We start from the raw sequence: 23,966 nt of genomic DNA on the forward strand, positions 1-23,966 counted from the left end.
AAAAAACTAGCTTACATCTCCGCGATGACCACCTATCTTCATGGCTTAGTAGTTAATGTGCCGAGTGTACCCCACCTCGTAATCTAAAGGTCGCTGGCTCGCGGCCGGTCAGCCTCAAGTGTTTTAACACGCATTCGTTTTTGAAGTAGCATCTGGCCAGCCGGCAAATGTCGTGAGGGCTAATGTTCGTATCTAAGTAGCATTTGGCCAGCGGGCAACTGCCGTGAGGGCTGTACATATTTACGCGTGTTAGATTAGGTCAGGTCACGTCAGGCCAGGTTAGGTTTGCTTTGGTTTGGGGTAGAAAGAAGCATCTTCGGGCAGCGCCTCTCCTTGGTTGCTAAAACGAAACGCGCGAGTGCCAGACATTACGAAGTCCAAAAGACAGTTACGTAGACGTCGGCCCATTCTGGATTTTTTATATGATGTAGCTCATGTATAGGATAATAAAATATGTGAAAATCAGCAAAATCGAAGGGTACCCATTTTTCAGAAAATAAAAATTTATTTTTTGAATTTTAATTAAATTCACTAATTAGTTAAGTACGTCAATATTGTTATCCTCAAAGTAAAGCCTGAACTATTCCCTCCATTTAACACTTTGTTGCGTGGTGATATGTCTAAAACTTCAATGGTTATGACGCTTTAAAGATGATAATGTGCCTTGCCTAAGTCAATGTTCGATGACGTATATCTCGGAAACGTGACGTCATATCTTGACAAAAAAATGTCTCCTTTCGTTTCATATATAGATGAGTAGTTTCACAAAGTTTCGCAAAAATCGGAGGAGGTAAGGTTCAAAATGGTCATTTTTGTCCCACTTGACGTGGAATGCCCCGATACCAACAAAATACCAAATGCATTAGTCTTCAAATACCAAATACCAAGTTGGTATCGGGTTGGTATCGTTATACCAAAAAGTAGGCATCCCATTGACATTTCTAGAACGAACGCTGTCCTCTATCCCTCTCTCGGTGCTTACTGCTTACCGCCCTCCCCCTCACCACCACCACGGACAGTCTGGGTGCGGCACTGTCCTCCCTCTGTCGGTGCCTGGAGCTGCCTCTGCCTTACTCCCATTCCCATTGCGGCCCTACCCTATCCTGTAAGCCCCTCCAGCCAGCCCTGGAGGCTGGAGGCTGGAGCCTCCCCTGCCCTCCCTCCCTTCTGCTCTGGCGCCGCTCCTGCCGCCCCCCTCCCGCGGCGCCTGGACGCGCCCCTGCGACCGGTCACTGCCCCGGGCGCCCGGCCGCGCCTCCAGTCGGCTCCGCAGTGTCAGTGAGCGGGTCAGCGCGATTCGCTGCCAGAAACAGAGACGAGTGAACGGAAGGAACCATGAACAAGGTAAGCGCATTTTCAGATGTTTTACGTAACGAGGATAGTTGCGCCTATTGGCTATAGTGCTGTAAAGATGTGTTAAATTAAATGGTTATTGAACTAATATTTTAAATCGAACGTTTGTGTTCCAAGGCTAAAGCCACCATTCGTTAGAAATGTTTTAGCAAAAGCTGTCTTGAGATCATTATATCTCGATAAAAATTCTTTTCTCGTTAAATTCTCTCTAAGACCGTTTGTTTGGTACCGCCTTTGTTTCAGTTCCCGTTTATGTTTACGGACTTCAGTCTGGGAGATTTGGCTGGTTTGGTCAATGGTCATTTTTAGCAAATTGCCCCCCCCCCCCCCCCCCTAAGATCTCGAGAATCACGCAACATAGCGACAAGCGGCAAACTGTGTTGGATAGCCCCAACAGGGAACTACCTTGTGACCCTATTTCATTGAGGTCAGACCGATGACGTCACAGGTCAGGTAAAATGTCGAATTTTCACCGCTTACAGGCATGTCAAGAAATGCGTTGTTAGATCGAGTGAAATGCATTTCATTGAAAATCATCGATGGGGTAATGTTCGTCAAACACATATTTTGCTATTTGAGGTCACTGATACCAGGTCAGGTCACAGAGGTCAGGTCACTGAGGGTCACAATATGAAAATATCATGTGATAGGGTAGCCTGGGGCAAGACGCCCCAGATAATTTATTTTGCTACATAACTTATGTCCCACATCACCTGGAAGGCCAAATTTGTGCTCAATGCGTTCTTTGGACATTTTACTTTAAATTCCACCCGTCAAATTCATTCACTTATGATCGAACTCCCAGCTAGGAAGTGATTTGTGAAGCAACTGCAAATGGGGCATTTTGCCCCAACCCCAGGGCAAAACGCCCCACGGCCTGGGGCAAGAAGCCCCATACTCAAGATTAAAGATCTAACATGCTAGACGCTAGTTGACTAAATCTTATATGAGAGGCCCGCTAGACCTTGGGAAGCACGGAACTGAAGTTAGCACCTTCCATCCTGTCAGGTGTTCAGCTATGACACTATTGTATGTACAGGTTTTTCACCTGGCTCATAAGGCCAAATAATAAATTATTGCAATGCAAATGTTAACACCAGTATAACGCCTTTTGGGGCGACTAACGGAGCGAGCGAGAGGGTGAGCCTTGCACGTGCGAAATTTCGAGGGGTACCTCCAGCTGACTTGTACACGGCACCCTACTAACCGGTCTCTGGCGATGTGCCAAATTTGAGCACAATCGGCCCAGCCGTTCTCGAGATCTGGAAGCGGCACCCTGCACGTGCGCACGTGCAAAATGGGTCCCAACTGACTTTTGCACGGCACCCTACTAACCGGTCCCTAAACATGTGCCAAATTTGAGCGCCATCGGTCCAGCCGTTCTCGAGATCTGGAATCGACCCCTGCACGTGCGCACGTGCAGCAGCACCCCAACTCTGGCACATGGATATGCATTGTCTAGTGGGTGCCTACCTACATGCCAACTTTCAGCGCAATCGGCCAAGTAGTTACCGAGATATTGCAACAATTACAAAAGTGACACCTCTTGGTTTTGCACGTGGCACGTGCATAAGGGGTCACGCACATCCATCGGGAATAGTCCAATACTTGGTAGAAGGAATGAAGCTACCCTACAAAAATTACCGCATGTAAATCGGTCAAGTGGTTGCTGAGATATAAGCGTCGCAGAATCGTGACCACGGCCGGCCGGCCGGCCGGCCGGCCGCTCATACTCAGAAATTTCCGTTATTCTACGTAAGACTCCGCTCGCTTCGCTCGCTCCGTAAAACCAGTATAACGCCTTTTGTGGCGACTAACGGAGCGAGCGAGAGGGTGAGCCTTGCACGTGCGAAATTGCGAGGGGGTACCTCCAACTGACTTGTGCACGGCACCTTACTAACCGGTCTCTAGCGATGTGCCAAATTTGAGCACAATCGGCCCAGCCGTTCTCGAGATCTGGAAGCGGCACCCTGCACGTGCGCACGTGCAAAATGGGTCCCAACTGACTTGTGCACGGCACCCTACTAACTGCTCCGTAACCGTGTACCAAATTTGAGCGCAATCGGTCCAGCCGTTCTCGAGATCTGGAATCGACCCCTGCACGTGCGCACGTGCAGCAGCACCCCAACTCTGGCACATGGATATGCATTGCCTAGTGGGTGCCTACCTACATGCCAACTCTCAGCGCAATCGGCCCAGTAGTTACCGAGATATTGCAACAATTACAAAAGTGACACCTCTTGGTTTTGCACGTGGCACGTGCATAAGGGGTCACCCACATGCATCGGGAATAGTCCAATACTTGGTAGAAGGAATGAAGCTACCCTACAAAAATTACCGCATGTAAATCGGTCAAGTGGTTGCTGAGATATAAGCTTCGCAAAAGCGTGACCACGGCCGGCCGGCCGGCCGGCCGGCCGGCCGGCCGGCCGCTCATACTCAGAAATTTCCGTTAATCTAAGGAAAGACTACGCTCGCTTCGCTCGCTCCGTAAATACTTACTTTGCCATTAGTTTGCTGAGAAAAGCACATAAAATTGCATAGAAACTTACTGTTCGCCAGTTACCGAACATTAGGAAGTGGGTATTCGGAACAACACATGAGGTAAAACGCCCCATGGGGCTTTTTGCCCCGCGACCTACTGGGGCGTTTTACCCCATCACGTAGTTCGGTCAGATAACAACGCCTTGCACTCCAGCAAGAGATAATTCAAAACGGACCAACCCATTATTATAAGCGTTAGACACTAGTTGTTCAAAATACATAAAAGTCGTTAACCTGATGTGGACAATAAAAGAACGCCATGATGCATAATCTGACTGCAAAACATAAAAATCACTCCAAAAACAAATTTTTGGCTGTATCTCCCTAAAGAGTTATCACAATTTCTTTCCAGTTTGTTCATATGATCATATCTTGCACGTTTTATAGAAGAGAGGATGTTTCCCCAGAACCTTGCCAGTTCCGAGAAACATCGGTGAGGCGTTTTACCTCGGCGGGGCGACTTGCCCCGGTCTACCCTACATGTTTTATGGTCCATTTTATATGCCAAATGCGATTATGTGGGTCAGGCAGCCTTTGGGGTCAGTTTAGATTAGTTCTGGTGAAGGTCAGGTCAAGGTCAGGCCAAGGTCAGGTCAAATTAGGTCAAATTTCAAAGTTGATATTTTGCATAAAATGGGTATCGACTCGATGCAGCTTGTCACGGGGAGTTCAATGGTGGTCTTTGTTTTGCGCTGCGTGGCCTAGAATTGCTAAGAATTGAGTTCAAAAATTTGACGTCATCAATTTTGAAGTTTTTTTTGCTATAACTTGCCCAAAAAAGGAGCTATCGATCTAAAATTTGGTATGTATATAGACGAGCGCAGGGACTATCACTTTATTTCTCGTTTTTTCGAAATTCGGAAAATTTTTGGATTTTTTTGCGTTTTTCTAAAAAAATCAATTTTTGAATTTTGGGGGGTCAAAATCCCAAAGTTTTGAAAATCGGAGATGGCAGTTTTGTAGCGCCGCTTTTTGTCTACATAACCATATGAAGAACTTTGAAATTGCTTGGTAACTGTAGCTTTTGTGAGCGTTTCAAGATTTTATGTTTTTTGCTCATTTTTGCTCGAACATGACCTCAGTTTGACCTCAATAAATCCTGACCTAAGGTGACCTAAGACTTGAAATTTCGTGTGAAGGTGTCAAATTGATGCCCGGGAAGGTACTGAAAATTTGGCGGCGTTTCCTTGCTATTCAGGAAAAACCACAGGGGGGCCAAATTGGTCCCCCCAGCGGGGCGACGGTTTAGAGACTCCGAAGCAATTTCATGCTTAGTTTCTTGATTATGGGTATCAACGTATGGCTAACCCGCGCCGTGCTGGTGGCCTGAACTTTCTGCCGAGTGCTGGGGCGGGGGCGGGGGAGGGGGGGGGGGGCGTTTTCACGCCCCCCCCCCGTCTAACTCGGCTCATGGGTTACGTGGCGGTACGCGGTAAGCGGCAATCGAAAGAGCGTCAAAAATAAGGATGACAATATTTCAGTCATTTTTAAGGTCAGGTCAAAGGTCAGGTCACCAGAGGTCATTAAATGTCAAATTTTGTCGATTGCAGCAATTTTGAAAAACCCGACTGCTAACTCGGGACAAATAGAGCTACAGCGCCTCGGAAAGCGCATTCGATAGCCCTTTTACAGATCTTTCTGATTAATGTTCTCAGAGTTGACCTCAGGTCAACGGTTTAGCCTCCAGAGGGCAAAAACTCTAAAAATAGCTATTTTCACGAAAAATGTTTTTCGGTAATAACTTTTGACTCAAGAAAGCCACGACGTTACTTTTGCCAGCATCGTGTTCCTCTCGTTGATCCGCGTCGAATGAACTATACGTTGACCTTTAAAGGTCATTTTGAAAATTTGACCTCAGGTCAAGACTATGACCTGACCAGAAAGGGTCATGTTGCATATCAGTCGATCCGTATCGTCGAACTGAACACATGTGACCAAGGGTGGAGCTTTTCCAGGGAAGTTGGTGGGGCAAAAAGTCGTCAAACTTACGATGTTCAATTGTTGAGTTAGGTGAAGTGCAACACTGAATCGATTATATTCATCATTACAAAGATAATGTTTGACATCATAAGACATTTCAAAGCTCCCCAATGCGGAAAAGATTGGTTAGATTGCAACAAAGTCAAAGATGGCAACAAAATCCTAAAAGTCAGCTGAAGTTGGTGGGGCAAAACGCTTATTGGTGGGGCAAAATGGCAAGTTGGTGGGGCAGCCGCCCCACCAACTGAATAGGAAGCTCCGCCCCTGCATGTGACGTGTTTTCACCGCTCTAGCACGCCTCAATCAAAAGTTATAGCCAACAAAATTGCTGGTGACCGTTCATGACCTGAGATAACCTCAGGGGCACACAGAGGGGTCACAGTTGCAATTTTCCGATTCAGTGTGTCATGTTTACAGTGCTGGAAATGAGGACACTTTCTGGTCCCGGCGTTTTAATCTCCGGGTGGGTTAATCCCGTCCAGCGTTTAGCCTTTCGGGACCCACTTAGGGTCGCGGTTGTTTTCTCCGCTCGCCCCAGTCGAGATGCAAAGTTATTGTCACACGAAGCTCATTTAGGGCCAGCCAAACCAGCTTAGTCTGGAGTTACTGTTTAATATATGCATAGAGATGAAAGAAAAGGGTTTGTAGAATCGGTTAATTTCAAAGTCGTGTATTCAGAGACCCCAAATAATCTTAGTGCGACTAGCAACTTTGCATCTCGAATGGGCCGAGCGGTGAAAACAACCGCGGCTCTGAGAGGGTCCCGAATGGCTGAGCGCTAGACGGGGCCAACCCACTCGGAGAATAAAACGCCGCGACCAGAAAGTGGCCTCATTTCCAGCACTGCATGTTTACCTATGCGCTGATGTTTGAGAGGGCGTAGATCGACATTTGTCCAAAAGAGGCGCATTTCAATTTTCTCACATTGACTTATTACGAAGCGAGCAAGGCGAGCGTAGTCTTTCTTTAGATTAACGGAAATTTCTGAGTATGAGCGGCCGGCCGTGGTCACGTTTTTGCGACGCTTATATCTCAGCAACTACTTGACCGATTGACATGCGGTAATTTTGTATGGTAGCTCCATTCCTTCTACCAAGTATTGGAATATTCCCGATGCATGTGGGTGACCCCTTATGCACGTGCCACGTGCAAAACGAAGAGGTGTCAGTTTTGTTGTAGTTGCAATATTTCGGTAACTCCTTGGCCGATTGCGCTGAAAGCTAGCATGTAGGTAGGCACCCACTAGGCAATGCATATCCATGTGCCAGAGTTGGGGTGCTGCTGCACGTGCGCACGTGCAGGGGTCGTTTCCAGATCTCGAGAACGGCTCGACCGATTGCGCTCAAATTTGGTACACAATTAGGGACCGGTTAGTAGGGTGCCGTGCAAAAGTCACTTGGGACCCATTTTGCACGTGCGCACGTGCAGGGTGTCGCTTCCAGATCTCGAGAACGGCTGTACCGATTGTGCTCAAATTTGGCACATCGCTAGAGACCGGTTAGTAGGGTGCCGTGCACAAGTCAGTTGGAGGCTTCCCCTCGCAATTTCGCACGTGCAAGGCCCACCCTCTCGCTCGCTCCGTTAGTCGCCCCAAAAGGCGTTATAATGGTTTATAATGAAGAGGTTACAAAATTGACCTCCCCAGTTTTTTCGCAAATAATTCGCGTAAAAAGCGGCCGATCGCGACGAAAATTTTGGTAACCTCGCGTTAATCAATTTTACACCCACCCTGAAAATTTCATGACACCGACCCAAATGACCTAGTTTGACCTGTGACTTGTGAGCTACTTTTCGAGACCATGTTTGGCCGGAATCGCGATTCGCCGTATGTCGGCTCGTATAAGCCGCGTGTTTGCAGTCTTTTCATGATTTCAAGCGTTCAAACATGTGATATGATGTTGCTCCCATGCATTAGGGGGCTGTCAAGGTCACCTAAAGGTCAGGTCAGGTCATTGACCTATGATGACCTCGGTTCACTTTTTGGAGTATTTTATGTTCATATGCTAGTTTTTGGAGCTGAATTCGAATTTAGCAACCATTTGAACATTTATGAAATAGTTTTGGTGCCTTCGTAACATGTTGCGAAGCTGTCAGAGGCGGTTGACAGTTGACGCCTACTACGAATACTTGTTGACCTGACTGACCTGACCCGACTTAGCCTAAATGCATGAATGCAACATCGCTGATCAAAACTAACATGATAAAAATTGGGTGGCATCGGCTTCCTCTCGTGACTGGCAACACGCTCGTTTTTTCCGCGAAGCTCTAGCTCGATCAGGGGCGAAACGGCAAGGGGGGTTCGTCGGACCCCCCCTTATACGTTCGCGGCTGGCAAAAAAAAAAAAAAAAAAACAATACGGGCGAGGGTTAAAGAAACCCTCGCACCTTCAAAAAATCTAATGAATTGACATAAAAGTGATGCCGTGGTTCAGAGAGAGAGCAAAAGCGAATAGGTAGGGGAGAGTGGGGTAAAGCGGACCACTGCACTGGGGCAAAGCAAACCACTCCCTCTGAAACCCCAATAAATGGCCCCTTTCAAAAACAAAGATAGCCATTAACAATGCCTTGTGTTGGCACGTTTCTTGTGTAGCAGCCACACGCACCCGTCACAGCGGCTCGGCTCTAGGAATAAACGTTTTCAACCAAGGGCCAGAAATGTGATATTATCAATTCCCCTTCTAATTTTAGCATGGAATGTATACCAAAATTAAGTTTAGATACGAAGCTAAGTCAACATCCGCACTACCGTCCGTCTTAGAAGCGCAATGGTACGCATTTTGGTTTGGCACGAACCCGAAATGGCTCAGCACACTGTGTTGTCGGCAATGTCTACTCAAATGCAGAATTTGGGAGTGGGGTAAAGTGGACCATTAATTAAAACACTCGCGCCTTTACGTGTACGATTGGTGATTGGTGTCAGGCTACGGTGTATGATTATTAAAACTTCAGTTTATCATTATTTGTGTTGCACCCGAGGTTTTTTTTCTTTTCTTGTCGTGAATGACGTGTGAATGAGCTAGAGTGTGTGAGGGAGAGGTGCCATGAAATAAGCTGAATAGCTTTTGCACCGATCCCAGATTGCCTTATGCCTATTTATGCGAAAATATTCAATAAAATCGAGCAACAACAACAAACAACAACAAAAACCGGAAAAACTCAGAAAAATGCGATAGGCTAAAATTGAATTCATTGTAGCTAGCAGATGACTTAAGGACGTTAGAAATGTTCTTGGAAGTAGGTAAGTGGCTCTTGAGGAAGAAAGAAAAATTGCGGTGGTCCACTTTGCCCTACTAGTTTTTGGAACTCAAAATATGTAGTGATAATGTTCCACAAAGAATTAAACCACTTTCCAAAGTAGCTAGACAAAACTCGCCTACATGGAAGTTTGGGCCTGCAGGATTAACCCGCGCCCCACTGGGGTCTGTGTATAACGCGCCCTACTGGGGGGGGGGGGCTATTCATAGCCCCCCCCCCTCCTAACTCCGAAACGGCCGATCGTCAAAATTCAAACGGCATCTGATATTCCCGGAAAAACCGTCGAACGAAACATTATTTTATTGACCTCAAGGTCACTGATGACGCCACAGGTCAGGTCAAAGTAAAAATTATCGATGTTTGGCTTGCTCACATTTTGGGCTCTGGCTGCCGCCTTACAAGTCGGATCAAGCTGATTTTTGGTTTACACACTCATGAATAGATGCTTTAGATACCTTGAGGGTACCAAACTTGTACTTCGATTTTCAGGTCAGGGTCAGGTCATCACAGGTCACGGAAATCTTATATCATAAGTAGGTAACGTGACACATGTTTTATGGTCCATTTAAGCCATAGATTTCGAATTCGATGTCGTTTATGTCATTCAAGGTCATTTTGAGTTGAATTTAGCTGAGGTCAGGCCACTTCCAGGTTAAAAAAGGTAAAATTTCAAAGTTGAAATTTTTCAACATAAAACATGTCTATCAGATGCAGTTTGAGCTCAGGAACACGATGGTGCTATTTATATCGGTGTACGATGTCCAATTCGTACTGAAAAAAATATCTGAAAAATATCAAATTGTGAAATTTTTGCTATAATGCGTATAACTTGGCCATTTTTAATGATATCTGGCTAAAACTTGCTAGCTTTTTCGAAAAGTCGAAGTTTTTGAAGATTTTCGAAAAGTCAACGTTTTTGAAAAAAGATAAAAATACCAATTTTTTATTTTGATGTATACAATTTTCAAAATTTTCAAAATCCGAGATAGCAGTTTGATAGCGCAGTCCATTCTGAGTCCTCTCATGCAAAGAAATTGGATCTAGCTTTAAAACTCAGCTCTTGGGAGCGATTCCCGTGGTTCAATGTTTTGCGTCGAAATCGGCCGAACATGACGTCACTCTGACGTCATTTCCGGCCGACCTATGATAGATACGAAGTTCAAATTTTGACACAAGGTGTCAAATGGATGCAGCCGAAGGTACGGAAAGTTTGGCCGCGATACGTCGAGCGGTTTAGACGTTATTGCAGGAAAACGGGTCCAGTGGGGCGGGGGTTAAGCTAACACGTAAACTAGTTTAAACTAACATTTTCACTACCGCTTAGCAGTTATCTGACGCTGTTTCTTAGCTAGTCCGCTTTACCCCACTCTCCCCTAACTACCATATTTCCCCGAACAATATTCTCTTTTTTAGATATTATGCTTCTATTTTTGTTTATTTTTGGGGGGCATCCGCTGTTCTATGACGTCATTTGGAAGCAATAATTTGGCATCCTATAAGTGCGACAGATGTTGCACGTAAAGTGGCATGCACCGCCAAAGCAACAATTGTCTTTTACCAAGGTTTTAGTATAAGATTTAAAAATTGCTAGATCTGAATCTGATGGGGGAGTTTGGGGCATTCCTGCCGTCTGTGGAGTATTCAAATGCATTAACCTCTTAGAATCCGAAAACTGCAGACTTTGAAATTAGATATCTCCGAATTAAAGTGCATCTCGATGTTGTGAGTGCCCAAACTGGTAATTGCAAGCCAGGTACCCCAATTTGGCTATCTCAACTCAAAACTTAAGTAAGGCAGGATGGTCACTTATAATGTCTAGGTATGTCGATCACTACAATTCTCTGTTTTTACTTACTTGATAGGTACGATTGGCCAGCGTTTGGTTACGACACAAAAAAACAACACTAACCGTCGTCGTCTAATCTGACAGGACGACGAAGAAGACAAGACAAACAAGAAGAGCCAGAGCCGCAGCCGCACCAGGGAGTCCTCTGGCTCCTCGGACCCCGACTTCGAGACGTCGGCGGCGGTGGGCGGCCGGCGCGGTGGCTACGCGACCCGCCGGACGCGCCAGGTCGAGTCGGATCCGCCTCCGCACGACCTCAGCCGGATCCTGCCGCGGGATCCGCCCGACTGCCTCCGGCGCGGCACCAAGCGGAAGTCGCAGAGCTCACCGCGGCTTCTGTGCTTCGACCCTGCCCCAGAGGACTCTGGAGGAGGTCTGGCCCCGGCCGCCGCAGGAAGAGCGTTCACCTCCGCAGGAGGAGCGTCCATCTCTGCAGGAAGAGCGTCCACCTCTGCTGGAGGAGCGTCCACCTCTGCAGGAAGAGCGTCCACCTCTGCAGGAGGAGCGTCCACCTCTACAGGAAGAGCGTCGACATCTAGCGGAGGCCCGTCCACCGCCCCAGGGGGCCCGTCGACCTCCGCTGCAGCCGGAGCCCGAGACAGCGCGACTCCGAACGTGGCCGCCGGTGGGAGCCGCGATGGACTGGACCTGTCGATGCTGGGTTCTCGCGTCAGCACGCCGACTGCCGGGCCGTCCCTAGGTCAGCTGTACAAGATTCGGCTGGCGGTGGCGGCTGCCAGTCGCAGCGCAGGCGCCTCCCGGCCCGCCAGCGGCTCCGTGGACGTCTCATCGGTGTCGTCGGTGGTCAGTACCCCGGAGGGTAGCGCGTCCGCTCCGTGGGCGGACACCGAGACGGACTCTCAGCCGCCGCGGCTCGGCAGTCCGGAGGCCAGCACTCCGGCCGCCTCCTCGGCTAGCGCCTCGCCCACCTTCGGGCCACCTCTGCTGTGCCCAGTCGTCGAGCGGCTGCCTGAGGCTCTGGCAGCAGCCGCGAGGCCAGAGGCCAGCAGACCGCAGCCGCCGCGGCCGGCGTCGCAGAGGCGGAAGCGACCACCCGCGCGTCGTTCCCGGTCAACCTCTACAACGAGGAGACCTCCCAGCAGCCCACTGACCGCCGGCCCGCGCTCGGCCTTCGCCAGCGTGTCTGCTGAACCTGCGGCGGCCTCCCGAGCTTCCAGTGTCTCCGGTGCTTCCAATGTCTCCGGAGCTTCCAGCCAGGCTGTCGCGGAGACCCATACCACTGGACTGGGCCTGCTGTGTCAGGCGGCGGAGGCTGCCGAGGCGATGGCAGCAGCTGCACAAACGTTCACGGCTGCTGCGGAGGTGTCGGCGGCTGCTGCGAATGCGGCACGTTCGGAGCCACAGAGCCGAGCAGGAGGGCGGATAGCGTTAGCGACGTCATCGTTCGGAACGGCAGCCGTAACGACGTTTTCGTCCGGAATTGCAACTGCAATTGCAACGTCTTCTGCCAGTCCCGTTACCGCGCCTTCTGCCGGTCCCACGGATGAGACATCTGCCGGGCCCACGACGGAGACATCCGCCGGTCTCGCGAGGTCTTCCTCCGCCGGTCTCGCGTCAACGTCCTCCGCCGTCCCAGGGACACCAGAACGGATCGCTGGAGGAGGCGACGGGCGGTCTCCTGGCCCGTCATCGCGCCAGGGAACTCCGCTCAAACTCTACCGTGTGGGCGCGAAGACGGCGGACGGTTCTTGCTGCTGGACCACCATCTCCCCACACAAGGACAGCGGCAGGGCCAGCGGGTAGGTTACCAATATGACTGGCTAAGCTTACGGCGAAGTCGCTAAAATACCTGGGGTAGCGTTGTTAACTTTGAATAATGTCTTTTTTTCTTAGACTGCTGTAGATCAATTTCTGTTCTTAAGTTGCTGTAAATGCTGAATCACTATCACATAGCTAGAAAAATCAGTAATGTACTCGCGATCACACCCTTTACTATCGTATGTATTTTTCTCCTGCCGCAGGACCGCCGCCTCAGCCGGACCATCTGGCGTGAAATTCAACTTAGAAAAGAGCGAGAGCGGAGCTGCAAGACGTTCAGCGTCTGCGGAAGGCCCTTCTTCCGCTTCCACCGGTCGACCGCGGGGGCCAGAGAGAACTCCCGAGAAACCATCAGAACGCCGTCGGCCGTCGAGGAGCCCCCGTCAGAATTCTAGAAGTCTTCGTCGGAAACCTAAAAGTCCCCGTCAGAGTCCTCGAAGTTACCGTCAGGATTCGAGAAGTCCCCGACGGGACTCGAGAACGACTGGACGCGAAAGTGCGAGACGGTCTCCTCGGAAGTCGAGGAGCTCGAAGAGCCCTCACCAGTATCGGGATGGTGTAAGTGAAGAAACCATGGCTCAAGCGGAGGACTCTGTTCAGGGAGCGGCGGCACTTCAGCAGGAGGCGGGAAGTTCCCATGCTGTGCTCAGAAACCTTATGGAGCAGCCGAGGAGCTACGGCCACAGGAGCGTGGAACTGCCACGGCCGGCAGAGCCTCTGACGCAGGAGACTCTTCAGAATGTCCCAGCATATCAGCAGGCAGCTGGCCGTCCTCATGAGACTACTGGTGATCTTCCGGGCGTTGCAGAACGTCTTAACGCCGAGATTCATCAGCAACCAAGGGCAGAGTGTCATGATCAGGGCCCCGCCGGACCGCAAGGAACTGAACAACTTCATCAAGGCACGGAACTTGTGCATCATGGAACCGAGCAGCCTCGTCATACCACAGAGCAGCTCCATCATGCTACAGAGCGACTCTATTATGGCACAGAGCGACTTCATCATGGCACCGAACTACTTCGTCATGGCGCCGAGCAACTTCATCATGACTCAGAGCGACCTCATCATGACTCAGAGCGACTTCGTCATGGCGCGGAACGGCCTCATTATGTCCCTGAGCAGCTTCACCAGGACACCCAACAACTCCATCATGACATGGAAACGGCTCATCCTGGCGCAGATGAACGTCGACACGGACCTTCGCATTCTCACCATGACACCGAAAGATCTTATCGCGCAACGGAGATACCTCATGACGCTGCGGCAGCTCATTACCAGACGGGATCGCTTCCTCTCGACACCAGGGAAGTTCACTACGACTCAGAGACACTTCGTCCGGGAATCGCGAGACCTGGACGTGGTGAGGAGGCTTTGCGCCTGGAGGTAGAGGAACTTCACGTCGGAACCGAATACCATTATCAGAACTTCGAAAAACAGCAGAATGTAGAGTGCGGTCATGATCAAGAGTGGCAACAGACAGCAGCTGAAGCCGTTCATCAGGGAGACGCGGATCCTCGTGAACTAGATAGCTTGCTACAGGAGACAAGAAACTTTCATGAAGGACAGGAATCCATTGGGATGGCAAGACATCATCAATCGATCGCGGGCTCATCTCATTCAGACGTGAAACCAATAGATATCGGATATGCAAACGATCGCTTGGAAGCTGCCAGTTTCGCTAGGAGTCGCGATATTCCCCAACATCACGCTCAGCATGCTGCGGCCCAGGTGCCTCAACGGCAACCCGTGCCTGGTAGTGCGTATCAAGGCGAAGAAGGTCCCTACCCCTCTCCCTGGGGTAGCTATCAAACTCCTGATTATCATGCCCAAGGTCCTGATGCTCTTCAAGATCGTTGTGAGCACCCAAACCAAGAGCAAGAGACCCACCAGCAAGTGAAGAGCCCTCACAGAGACACTGAGGGGGCCCACCGGAACACAGATGATCTCAGTATGAAGTCGGCGTCTCCGCCTCCCGCCGTCGAGGGCCCCCTGGTTCACGAAGACGGCGCCATGCAGGGCGCAGAGGACCCGAGTAAGAAGTCTGCAGGTGGAGAGGAAGACGTTCTCGAGGAGGCCCGAACCGGACTTCACTATCGGAAGAAGCGTGCCTCAAACCTCAGCGCCGATTCATCGATGAACGCATCGACGGAGCATCCAGTACCGGTGAGAAATTTAGCGAGTTTTGGCAAGCACTGCCGCCAGTAGTTTTGGCCGTTTCTTAAGAAAAGAAAAAATACTTGAAACAGTGCGACACATTCAAGCCTTTTTTAATGCATGCACGTAATATCAGTCAATGTAATTTTATGCAGCGAAGATCAATATCGTCTTCTCTCAACCCTGCCGTTGAATGTATGACTTGATAAAAGTTTTTAACTCAGACATTGCCTTGCTAACAACAACGTGTTTTATGCTCCCGTCTCAATGTTCGGCACATTCCGTTTAATTGTTCGTCATTTGTGTGTTTTCAGGAGGTTCGTCCAGCTATGGTGAGAACGACCGGGACGAAGACCATCCATGTGGTCCGCGTGTCTACGGAGGAACAAGATCCTTCCCCGCCACCCCTTGGTCCTCGTCAGATTCCTCAGTTAATCTCATCTCACACTCATTCTTCCGTCTCTCCAATGCAGACCAAGCAGCCAGCTGCACTCCGTCCCGAGACCCAATCTGCGTCCTCTGTTGATGAACTTTCCCAGTCCTGTGTCAGGCAGCCAGTCATACAGCATTCGCATACAAATACCAACTCACCGGCTTTTGAGCCAGGTCAGCGATGGGGCAATGAGGCAATCTTTCCTGGAGTGGAGCTTCGTGGTTCTTTAGAGGAGCCAAAATCATCGAAACAATGTACCACTTCTGGCACTTCTTGCACGAGAGGTCTTACTTCGTGCCTGTCTTCCGAATCACATCTTCATGCTCCGGAAGACCCTGCTCAAGGCAGCAGTCCCTGTAGTGATCCTGTAGCAATCCCTGAAACCATTACCGTGGAGCCTGCCCAGACCTTTGAGCGATTGGCATCTTTTCGCGCGGAGCAGCTGACAGTTTGTCGAGTATCCGCGGAGGCATGTGTCGAGGATGATAAGCCACCTGTAAATGGGATAACCTTATCTGCCGAGCAAGAAGTGACTCTAGCTGAAGACGCAAAAGTCATCCTCCCAGAGGACAGCTTCTCCACCCAGGAGCACAAGGTCGACACGCCATTGGGTAACAGAGAGAATGCTCCGCCATTGATCAAGGAAACGTCTTTACCCTGTGAGAATGCGGACTCATTCGGCCGTGCCAGAGAGCCTGTTTGTCAGGTGGTCAAGGAGGCTGAAAAGCATAGTGTCCGGGAAAATGTCGAACATGAGGCGTCCCGTGACAAGGAAGCTGCCACGATGTCTGGAAACCAAGTTTCCTCAACGGGCACTGAAGTATCACGTGGAGCCGTTGCCAAGAGAAAGGTACAGTCACTTGCGCAGAGAATGATTGAAAGCACCGAAGAGACGCAGAGAGTCCGCTCTCAAGTTGTGCACCCCTATAACAACGAACGAGCTGAGGCTCGATCAAGGCCACCGGCTGACCAGCAGATCGCTGCTCCGCAGCAGCCCAGCACTTCTTTCCCGGCAGTGCTGCTGCCTCCAGATCCAATGGTGATGGCCTCACAAAGTCCTTCGGTGCACGCAGCTCAGCTGTCGGATCTGTATCTCCAATGGCATATGGCACAGCAAGCGATGTACTTGTCTGAACGTCCAGAATTGCAGGCGTCCCAGTATCTTCAGCGAAACGGTCAGCCAAGTGTGCAAGCGCCTCCGGCCCTTCGCCCGCCGTTTCCTCAGCATCCAGCTTTGCCGAGCTTCCCACCACCAGCGACTCAGCAACCCATGCTACAAACGGCCAGGGAAGCGAGTTCACAAACACCTTGGTACCAGAACTTGACCTTGTTCCAGAATCCCAGTCCGCAGTTATTCCAGCAGTCAGTTGCGCCAGTACCGCAGAATCTAGGTCTTCCAGCTTATCAGCCTCTTGGACAGCCCGCAGCTCAGTATCCGAACATGTCTCTTCCGCAGTTTCAAGGGTGGCCACCACTGCTTGCCCAACCAGCAGTCTTTTACCCCAACATGGCGCCCAACGCGGGTATGCTGTTGCCTCAAAATCAGGGCGTACCGTATCCAGGCGCGATTCTGCCGGTATCGCAGCACCTTGCGGTGCCCATGCATGTGCCGATGGCGAGGCACCCTGCAGTCCCGGACGTACCCTCTACGCGCTCGTGGTTCTCCTACCCTGCTCTTGACCTGCCCCAGCCGGCCGTTCAAAAGTGTGCGCAGGGCCAATCACAGCAGGTTGGGACTGGCGCAAGGAGGAAGGACCGGTCAGCTCTGAACTCCTCACAACAGCTATGTTCGGGTTCCACGAAAATGTCTCAGCGGTCACAAGTTAGCCCAGCACCGTCGTTCGCGTCTGCTTCCAGCATCACATCTTCCAGCACACCGCAGGATTCACCACTCACGATCTTTCAGGAACTTCCAAAGGGCCGCAGGAGCAAGAAGTCTTGCGCTCCTAAGGAGGGTAAGCGGAGACGGCTGCCAAAGAAAGACAAAGAAGAAACAACATATGGGAAGCCACTGCCAGCGCTGCGGTCTGTTGACGGAAACTCAAGATCTCCTCTTTCAGGAAGCTCGGAAAGGGCACTTCATACCTTAGAGGCGACCGCAACGAGGATGACTGATCAGTTCTCAAACGATGCTGGGCCTCCAGAGACTCGTGCCTCTGCCACTAGTCAGAGCATCCTGCGGCCACGACCTTCTTATCAGCCTTTTCGTCCTGTTAACGCATCCATTCAGGCGCCTTCCTTAGACCTACCCGTGCCACGGACGTCCACACCTCGCCAACGCTCTCCAAAGCCATCAGTCCATCGAACCTCTCGCGCTCGTAAGTCGGCGTCAGCAGACGGCTCCATCGCATCATCACACTCGCAAACCGTCGAAATGCTGGGCATGGCAAGGGCTGGAGGAGGCCCTAGCTTGGGAGAATTGACGGAAATGTCGCGATTTATCCAACAAGAACAACATGGTGAACCTCTTGCCGGACAGCAGCTGCCGCAGAACATTTTCCAAAACCCGACCCGACCATTTGTGGGGACCCCGTCAGCTCCCCCGGACAGCCAACCTCCGCAGTTTTGGATTCCTCCGCCTGCCCAGTGGCCAGCTCTGAACCCGGCCAAGCAATCTACCCAGCACCAACAAGCTAAATGGCCCTGGGGCTATTAGGAACTTGGCATATACACTGTCCTGGTGTGACCTGAACACCTGCCGATGCGTCTGCTTATTCCATCCGTAGAGCCGCCAAAATTACCTTTAGGCGCCCAGCCCCTGAGCTGCCTCCATCGTCACATGCAGATGCTCTGTTTTACCAACTCAAACTGGCCACTTGCCTTGCCACAGGCTCAGTCCTGAGATACCGGTCCCCGTATCCATGCCAGTCCCTGACTCAACCCAGGATGCGCTCTGCGAACGTCTGTACTGAAAGCGGTAAGATGACTGCAGGCATCCTGTCCTTGTCCTGCCGATCCTTTCGCTCCTTCTCCCAGCCGAGCTTTTGCCATCCTGCTTCGCTCCTTGGCTGCATCACCCGTTGAACAGTTCTGGTAATCTCCCGAACTCCCTCCGTTCACGTCTTGGCTTCCAATATTCGCTGTGCGTTTATCAATAAGAACTTGTCAAATGCTCAATGTGCATCGTTACCATAACAATGATGTTGTTCTGATGAAATCGTTAGTGTCGATGATGCACCATTCTTGCACCTTTTCTTTGTCTCGTAGAGGTGAGGCAATTAATGATTTAAAACTTAAAAGGTTAGCATTATCATTATGCAGACTACTGGAAATGTACGTGGAATAAGTTGTCATGTTTTGACATAGCTTTTCAAGTTTTTGACGATCGCTCGATTTTTCAAAGAGTTCACTAAATAGTGGATTTAAATGCCATCTAAATGCCGTTTCACCCCCGTGCTCCTCTCATACGTGGCATCTGACCTCCTCAGGGCGCTGGCGGGAGTTCAGACAACAACGGCAGAGCGGCAGGGAACCGGAACGGCAGCAGTCCCACCTGCTCCAACTGCGGCATGACCTTCCACAGTGCCGGGGAGAGGATCGCCCACAAACGCTCCGCCGCCTGCCTGCGGGTGGGTAGGTCACTTCTTACTTCTTCTCTCCGCGCACGGTGTGTCGTGATAAGATGGGGCTTCCGGCTTAGGGGTATGGGATATTTTGTGAAGGGGTGTGTATCGTTTCGTTTAAAATTAATGGTGTCACCGTGGCGTAGATTCTGCGTTGATGTTTGCTTGCATGGCCGACTGCATAATGCATGGTTAGTTATTGGAACGATTTATTCATTTTTGTAGGGATCCCCATCCAGAGGTGTTGCACAGATAACGTTTCCAAAACTTATTTCTGCTTACGGAAATCCATTTTGCTCTCTTAGTCACCGAGTTTCCAATTAAACGTAGTAAGTATGCCTAACAGGACATGACCTGACATTGAGTTTCCAACGGGCCTTTTCTCTGCAACACATTTGCATACCTGCTCCATACGTCCTAACCAACGCCCTCACTGCTGCTTCAGGTCAGTGAGCGTCTCCGGGCCGTGTTGGCCGACGTCGCCGTCCGCTACTCCGCCGAGCTCCGGGAGAACTGCGCGGAGTCCGGCCACCCGGCGAGTCGCAGCGACCCAGACTCGGAGCTGGAGCTGCAGCTGACGCGGCTGGCGCTGCGACTGCAGCGTCAGCTCGTCTCTGATCCGAGCGACGACGCGGTGGGGAGAAAACGGTCCCACGACGAGGCCGAAGAAGGCGACTCCAGCGAGTTGGCTGGGAAGCAAGTGGCGGAGAGCGGCAGCGACAAAAGGCGAAGGCGGTCCTCTGGAGGCCTCGCCACCGTGGAAGAACGCGAGGCGACCGTGGGAGAGGATTGGAGTTCAGGTGTAGCTTGTTGGGAAGATTATGGGGAGATTTTAACACATTTGACGACGGGAGACCGGATAACAATGTTGAGCACGAAAAACACGGACGCATGTGAAGGCGCAGCATCGACGACTCGGATGGTGTCTGGCGTTGGCAGCAGAAGAATCGCCGTTGTCGATGGTTCTCAGATCCAGGAAGACATTCAACCCCGGAGTAGGCAAGCTTCAACACCGCATGGCCTGGTCGATCTTGTTGGCAAGGTCCCGACGGACGAAGATATCGGCATCGAGTGGAGACATCAGAACCACCGTCCACCGGTCTCGGCTGATAATGCGGGGCTTCAGAGACTGCGGACAGCTGCGCCACAGGACTCCCGACCTAAACGGATGTCAGCAAGCCCCATCCGTTCTACTCGCAGCTCTCGTGCCTCCAACACTGGGCTCTTCGAGAACGGTGACCATTCTGATTCCGGATCCCCGGGACATGATGACAGGCTGTGGGCAGAAGGAGAATACCAGAGCTCTTGGGACCGTAAAGAACAGCAGCTGAACGAATACCATAGTCGTTTTGTAAGATGTCAAGAGAAAATGTCTTCTACTTCAATGAAGGCCTGGTTAGAAATACCAAAGCCCGATAATTTAACTAGCAGCAATGCCTCCTCCGCCACATCTCATCTACCGTTGACACCTACCAGGGGCCAGCGACCTCCCCCGGCGTCCCCTCACTACAGTCTGATTTCCTCGGATTCCTTTCCTGATGAAGATGGGGAGCTTTCCCGGTCCATGTTGCGATGCTCACCGCGGGCACTGTCTTGTTGTGCACCGATGCTGCCGCTGCCTTTTGTCGGAGATGAGGCAAGAGGTCGTTGTGAAGATGCCAAGACAGACGTCTCAAGGGCGTCCGATGGAGACCTTGCGGAAGACAGTGACGACGCAACGACAGTGACGTATTATGGAGGCTGCAGCGGCGAGCGGGAAACATCACGAGCTGAAGACGTTAAGGATGATGTGATAACGGCGTATCGAGGAGGATTTCAGGCAGGCGCTGCAGGATTTGACGTTGGCGAAGAGATGGCGACGGCGGTTTTCGATGAAGACCGTGGAATTACATGGGGCGAGGCACACGTCAGCGATGGAGATCACATCCTCGCCACAACATCCACGGAGTCGAGCTCGGATAGCGCTGATTCGCGCTTCGTCGTGTCGACCCTCTCTCCACAGCAATGGCCCGATGATGAATCTGAGGAGGCTCTGACGCCAAACTCTTGCAGGTCTTCTAGAGCACAGCGACCTCGTTTGGGCACTGTCTCGTCCGGCGCATCGTCTGATGAAATCGCTCTAGTCAGGCCATCTCCCGTCTACTTCGGGATGCTAACGCCGTCGTCGCTAGACACAACTGAGACGCCGACGCCCTCAGCATTTTCTACAGAAACCACTGAGAGTTCTGTGGACTCCTTAGTGGAGGACTCTGATCTGGGGTGCTCTGATCAGGATCAGGATATATGCGAAGGAGAAACAACTACGGAAAGTTCCTCAGAGCAAAGTGACGAGATCGTCGAGCCACCTTCCTTATCTGATCATCTCCCGAGTTTCCAACAGATGTATCCTTACTTTGATCCGAACTTTTTGCAACTCTGCCCAGTGCCAGTTCCTTTCCCGCCGTTCTTCCCTTATCCTTCGTTCACTTTAGGCCACCCAGCGGCAACGCCTTTCTGGAGCCGGGCCTTCACATACCACTCTCAGCACCAGCGTCAGCCCGACTACACAGCAACGGATGAGGATGCCGAGGTGGCAGACATCTTTGCCTCCGGCTCCCGTCAGTCGGCCGATGATGCTGCCTCTTCGGACACTGTTCGACTGTCGGATTCCTACGCCAACCAGAGCACCCGTCGTAGATGCTCCGGAGAGTCCAACGACTCTGTGCTCAGTGTAGAAATCCTGGAGTGTCGGGACTTCGAGGGCGTGTCATACCCAGACGAACCGGATACGGCATTGCTGTCCAACCAGCCCAGGCGGACCGACATTGAGGAGGGCGTTGGGTTTGTGGCTGAAGAAGCTGTCCGGGACTTCGCTCGTGAGCGTGCAACGGAAGCGTCTCCGCGCGATGAAGGAGTGGCTGTGAGGCATTCCCAGGAACTCGAAGAAGAGGTGACTCAGACGTCAACCGTAGCGGCGCGGAACGTCTCCAGCGACTCTGGCGTGGAGATCGTCGCGGTCTTTGAGCGCCGTTCACCGCGGGCCAGTGTTTCCCGGGCCTCTCCTCAGGCGACGGTGCTATACCGATCTGAAGAGGTGACGCAGCGTGGCAGAACTGACGCGCTGCAGGCGGGAATGACCCGTGATCCCGGGGTAGTGCCGTGCCAGGTGCTGCCGTCGGCGGAAGCCGGTCACGCGCAGGAGTTGACCTTTCGGGATGACGTGTCAATGTGCCAGCGGCGACGCTCTGTGATCACCTCGACTTCAGACCTTTCTAGGCGGTAAGGTCAAGTCGGCGTTTGGCGCAGAGCGGAGCTGAAGAAGACTAGCTCTGCGCTGTCTTTGCTGACATCACCTCCGGCGAGCGGCGTCTCTGACGCGACTGGTGGAAGGCTGCTGACTGACTGCTGACTGCTGGAGGACTCCGCGGGGGGACTGGCGGATACTGCTGGAGGACCCCGCCGGTGGACTAGCGGATAGGTTGCTGGTCTGGAGGACCCCGTGGATGGACTGGCGGATACTGCTGGTCTGGAGGATCTGCTGCTGATGCCGGACTTTTGAGGTAGGTAAAAGTGATGGGGATTTTCGTCATATTTGTGCTTTTATAATGAGTCACAATGAGTCACATACCTCCTTTCACACCGCCCCTGTTTGGTATGCGACATGCACGTTTACCAAAACTGTTCCTGGCAGTTGCTCACGGTTCTTCTGATAATTAATCTACCCTCGCATTCTACCGTGCATTATTTTATGTTATCTCCCCTGACTCGACCTCCCAGAAGCAGTGTCTTTAGATGGGCCTCAGCCTTTCCGCGAGTGACAACTGACCCTCTTAATGTGGTTTTCAGGCATACCATGCATCTGGCAGGCTCCCTGGCACTCGTCTGGCCCGGCCTGGGACCCGAGCTGAGCCGGTCGCCGTGGCCGAGTGGTCGCCATCTGTCGGCTCTCGCTGCTGAGCTGGATGTCACTGAAGGAGACGAGTCCCAACCATTCGCCCTCCGCCGACATCGGATCTTCATTCCCGGGAGACGCGCCGCGCGGTGTTACCCTCTGTTGGTGCCGCCCCTCACCGATTCCTGCGCGAAATGCTATCTTTGCTGGGACCACAGCTGCAATCACTGATGTGTAAGAAGCGATTATTTTACTATTTTTATCCTTTGTCGCTTATTTTTTACTTTGATCACCGTGTACGTCTGCATCGGACCTGGATGAACCATGCCATTGTTTGTAATACATTACATGCGTCACATCTTCACTTGTGTTCTCGATCGGACGGAGAGCATCATGGCTGGTCCGGGTGGTCTTAAATTGTCATCCAGAACAAGACTCCGAAGAAGTAACGAGCAGTAAAAGTTCTGCTAATACCATGCATGCAGCTTCACACTCTAGGATGTCGTGGGGAGGGGTTGGGACTTGGGAGAACACTTCCTATCGCGGGGTTCAATCAGTCCTAAATTGCCTTTCACTCGGTCTGGCACCCGGGGCCCGACAAGCCCACAACAGTTATGAGTCCATGGTCCCCTTATGGGCCTTCACAACGCCTATCTCATGGTCCCTCCACTATCCAGTGTCTATCTCGTGGTCCCGTCAGCTCTGCAACGTCTCTAACATAATCCTGTCAGTCTTGCAATGTACTTCGGACCAGCTCTTAACTCATCAAAAGCCCTCTTAGGGTCGGGAAGGACCGGTTAACCCTACGCTGACCCTCTTTGGAAGTGTGGGAGCAGTAACCTCGCTCGACCATCATCACATCCAGGGCTTGGCAGTCGAGCCAAAACTATGTAGTTTGATAATGAGCACGTTGAATGTTCGGATGTGGTGATGCTTAGTGTGTGACTGCCGAGAAGAGCTGAGACCTTGCCCCAGAGAGAGCTCATCTCCCGCACACGGACGGCAGTCGCCTATTCGGCTAAGCCAGTTAGGGCCTCTTTCCCAGCATCTCTAAAGATTGCGTTTTTTGTTTGTCCATATGACTGAAAAGTCGCGCTCACCCTGCCTTTCTCGTTAGTTGCATGGCTCCAAACCCAGCCACAAACCCACCCCATCCCAACTCAGGCCCTCAGTCCTCTCCCCAGCAGT

At 51.5% G+C, this 23,966-nt stretch overlaps 1 protein-coding gene across 2 annotated transcripts; it reads left to right on the top strand.

The window, feature by feature from the left end:
• The first annotated feature begins 1,260 nt into the window (after nt 1–1,260).
• Nucleotides 1,261–23,142, top strand: LOC122367071 (mucin-19-like). 2 transcript variants are annotated; one of them, XM_043339852.1, is made up of 7 exons: nt 1,261–1,344; nt 11,063–12,738; nt 12,961–14,920; nt 15,226–15,243; nt 18,773–18,917; nt 19,353–22,446; nt 22,733–23,142. In XM_043339852.1, exons 1-6 carry the CDS (start codon nt 1,336–1,338, stop codon nt 19,358–19,360), a joined length of 3,816 nt encoding a protein of 1,271 aa, XP_043195787.1. In that variant the 5' UTR covers nt 1,261–1,335; the 3' UTR covers nt 19,361–22,446; nt 22,733–23,142. The 2 variants fall into 2 exon arrangements, with proteins under 2 accessions (XP_043195787.1, XP_043195786.1); XM_043339851.1 differs by having other exon boundaries at nt 18,773–18,913.
• The last annotated feature ends 824 nt before the right edge of the window (nt 23,143–23,966 follow it).

The sequence above is a fragment of the Amphibalanus amphitrite genome, unplaced genomic scaffold, assembly GCF_019059575.1.
Source record: "Amphibalanus amphitrite isolate SeventyFive unplaced genomic scaffold, NRLGWU_Aamphi_draft 000848F_arrow, whole genome shotgun sequence".
Taxonomy (NCBI): Eukaryota; Metazoa; Arthropoda; class Thecostraca; order Balanomorpha; family Balanidae; genus Amphibalanus; species Amphibalanus amphitrite.

Coding starts and splice junctions, on each gene's coding strand:
- LOC122367071 (XM_043339851.1), top strand. Junction 12,739..12,960: donor GACAGCGGCAGGGCCAGCGG/GTAGGTTACCAA, acceptor CTCCTGCCGCAG/GACCGCCGCCTCAGCCGGAC. Junction 18,914..19,352: donor GCTCCGCCGCCTGCCTGCGG/GTGGGTAGGTCA, acceptor CTGCTGCTTCAG/GTCAGTGAGCGTCTCCGGGC.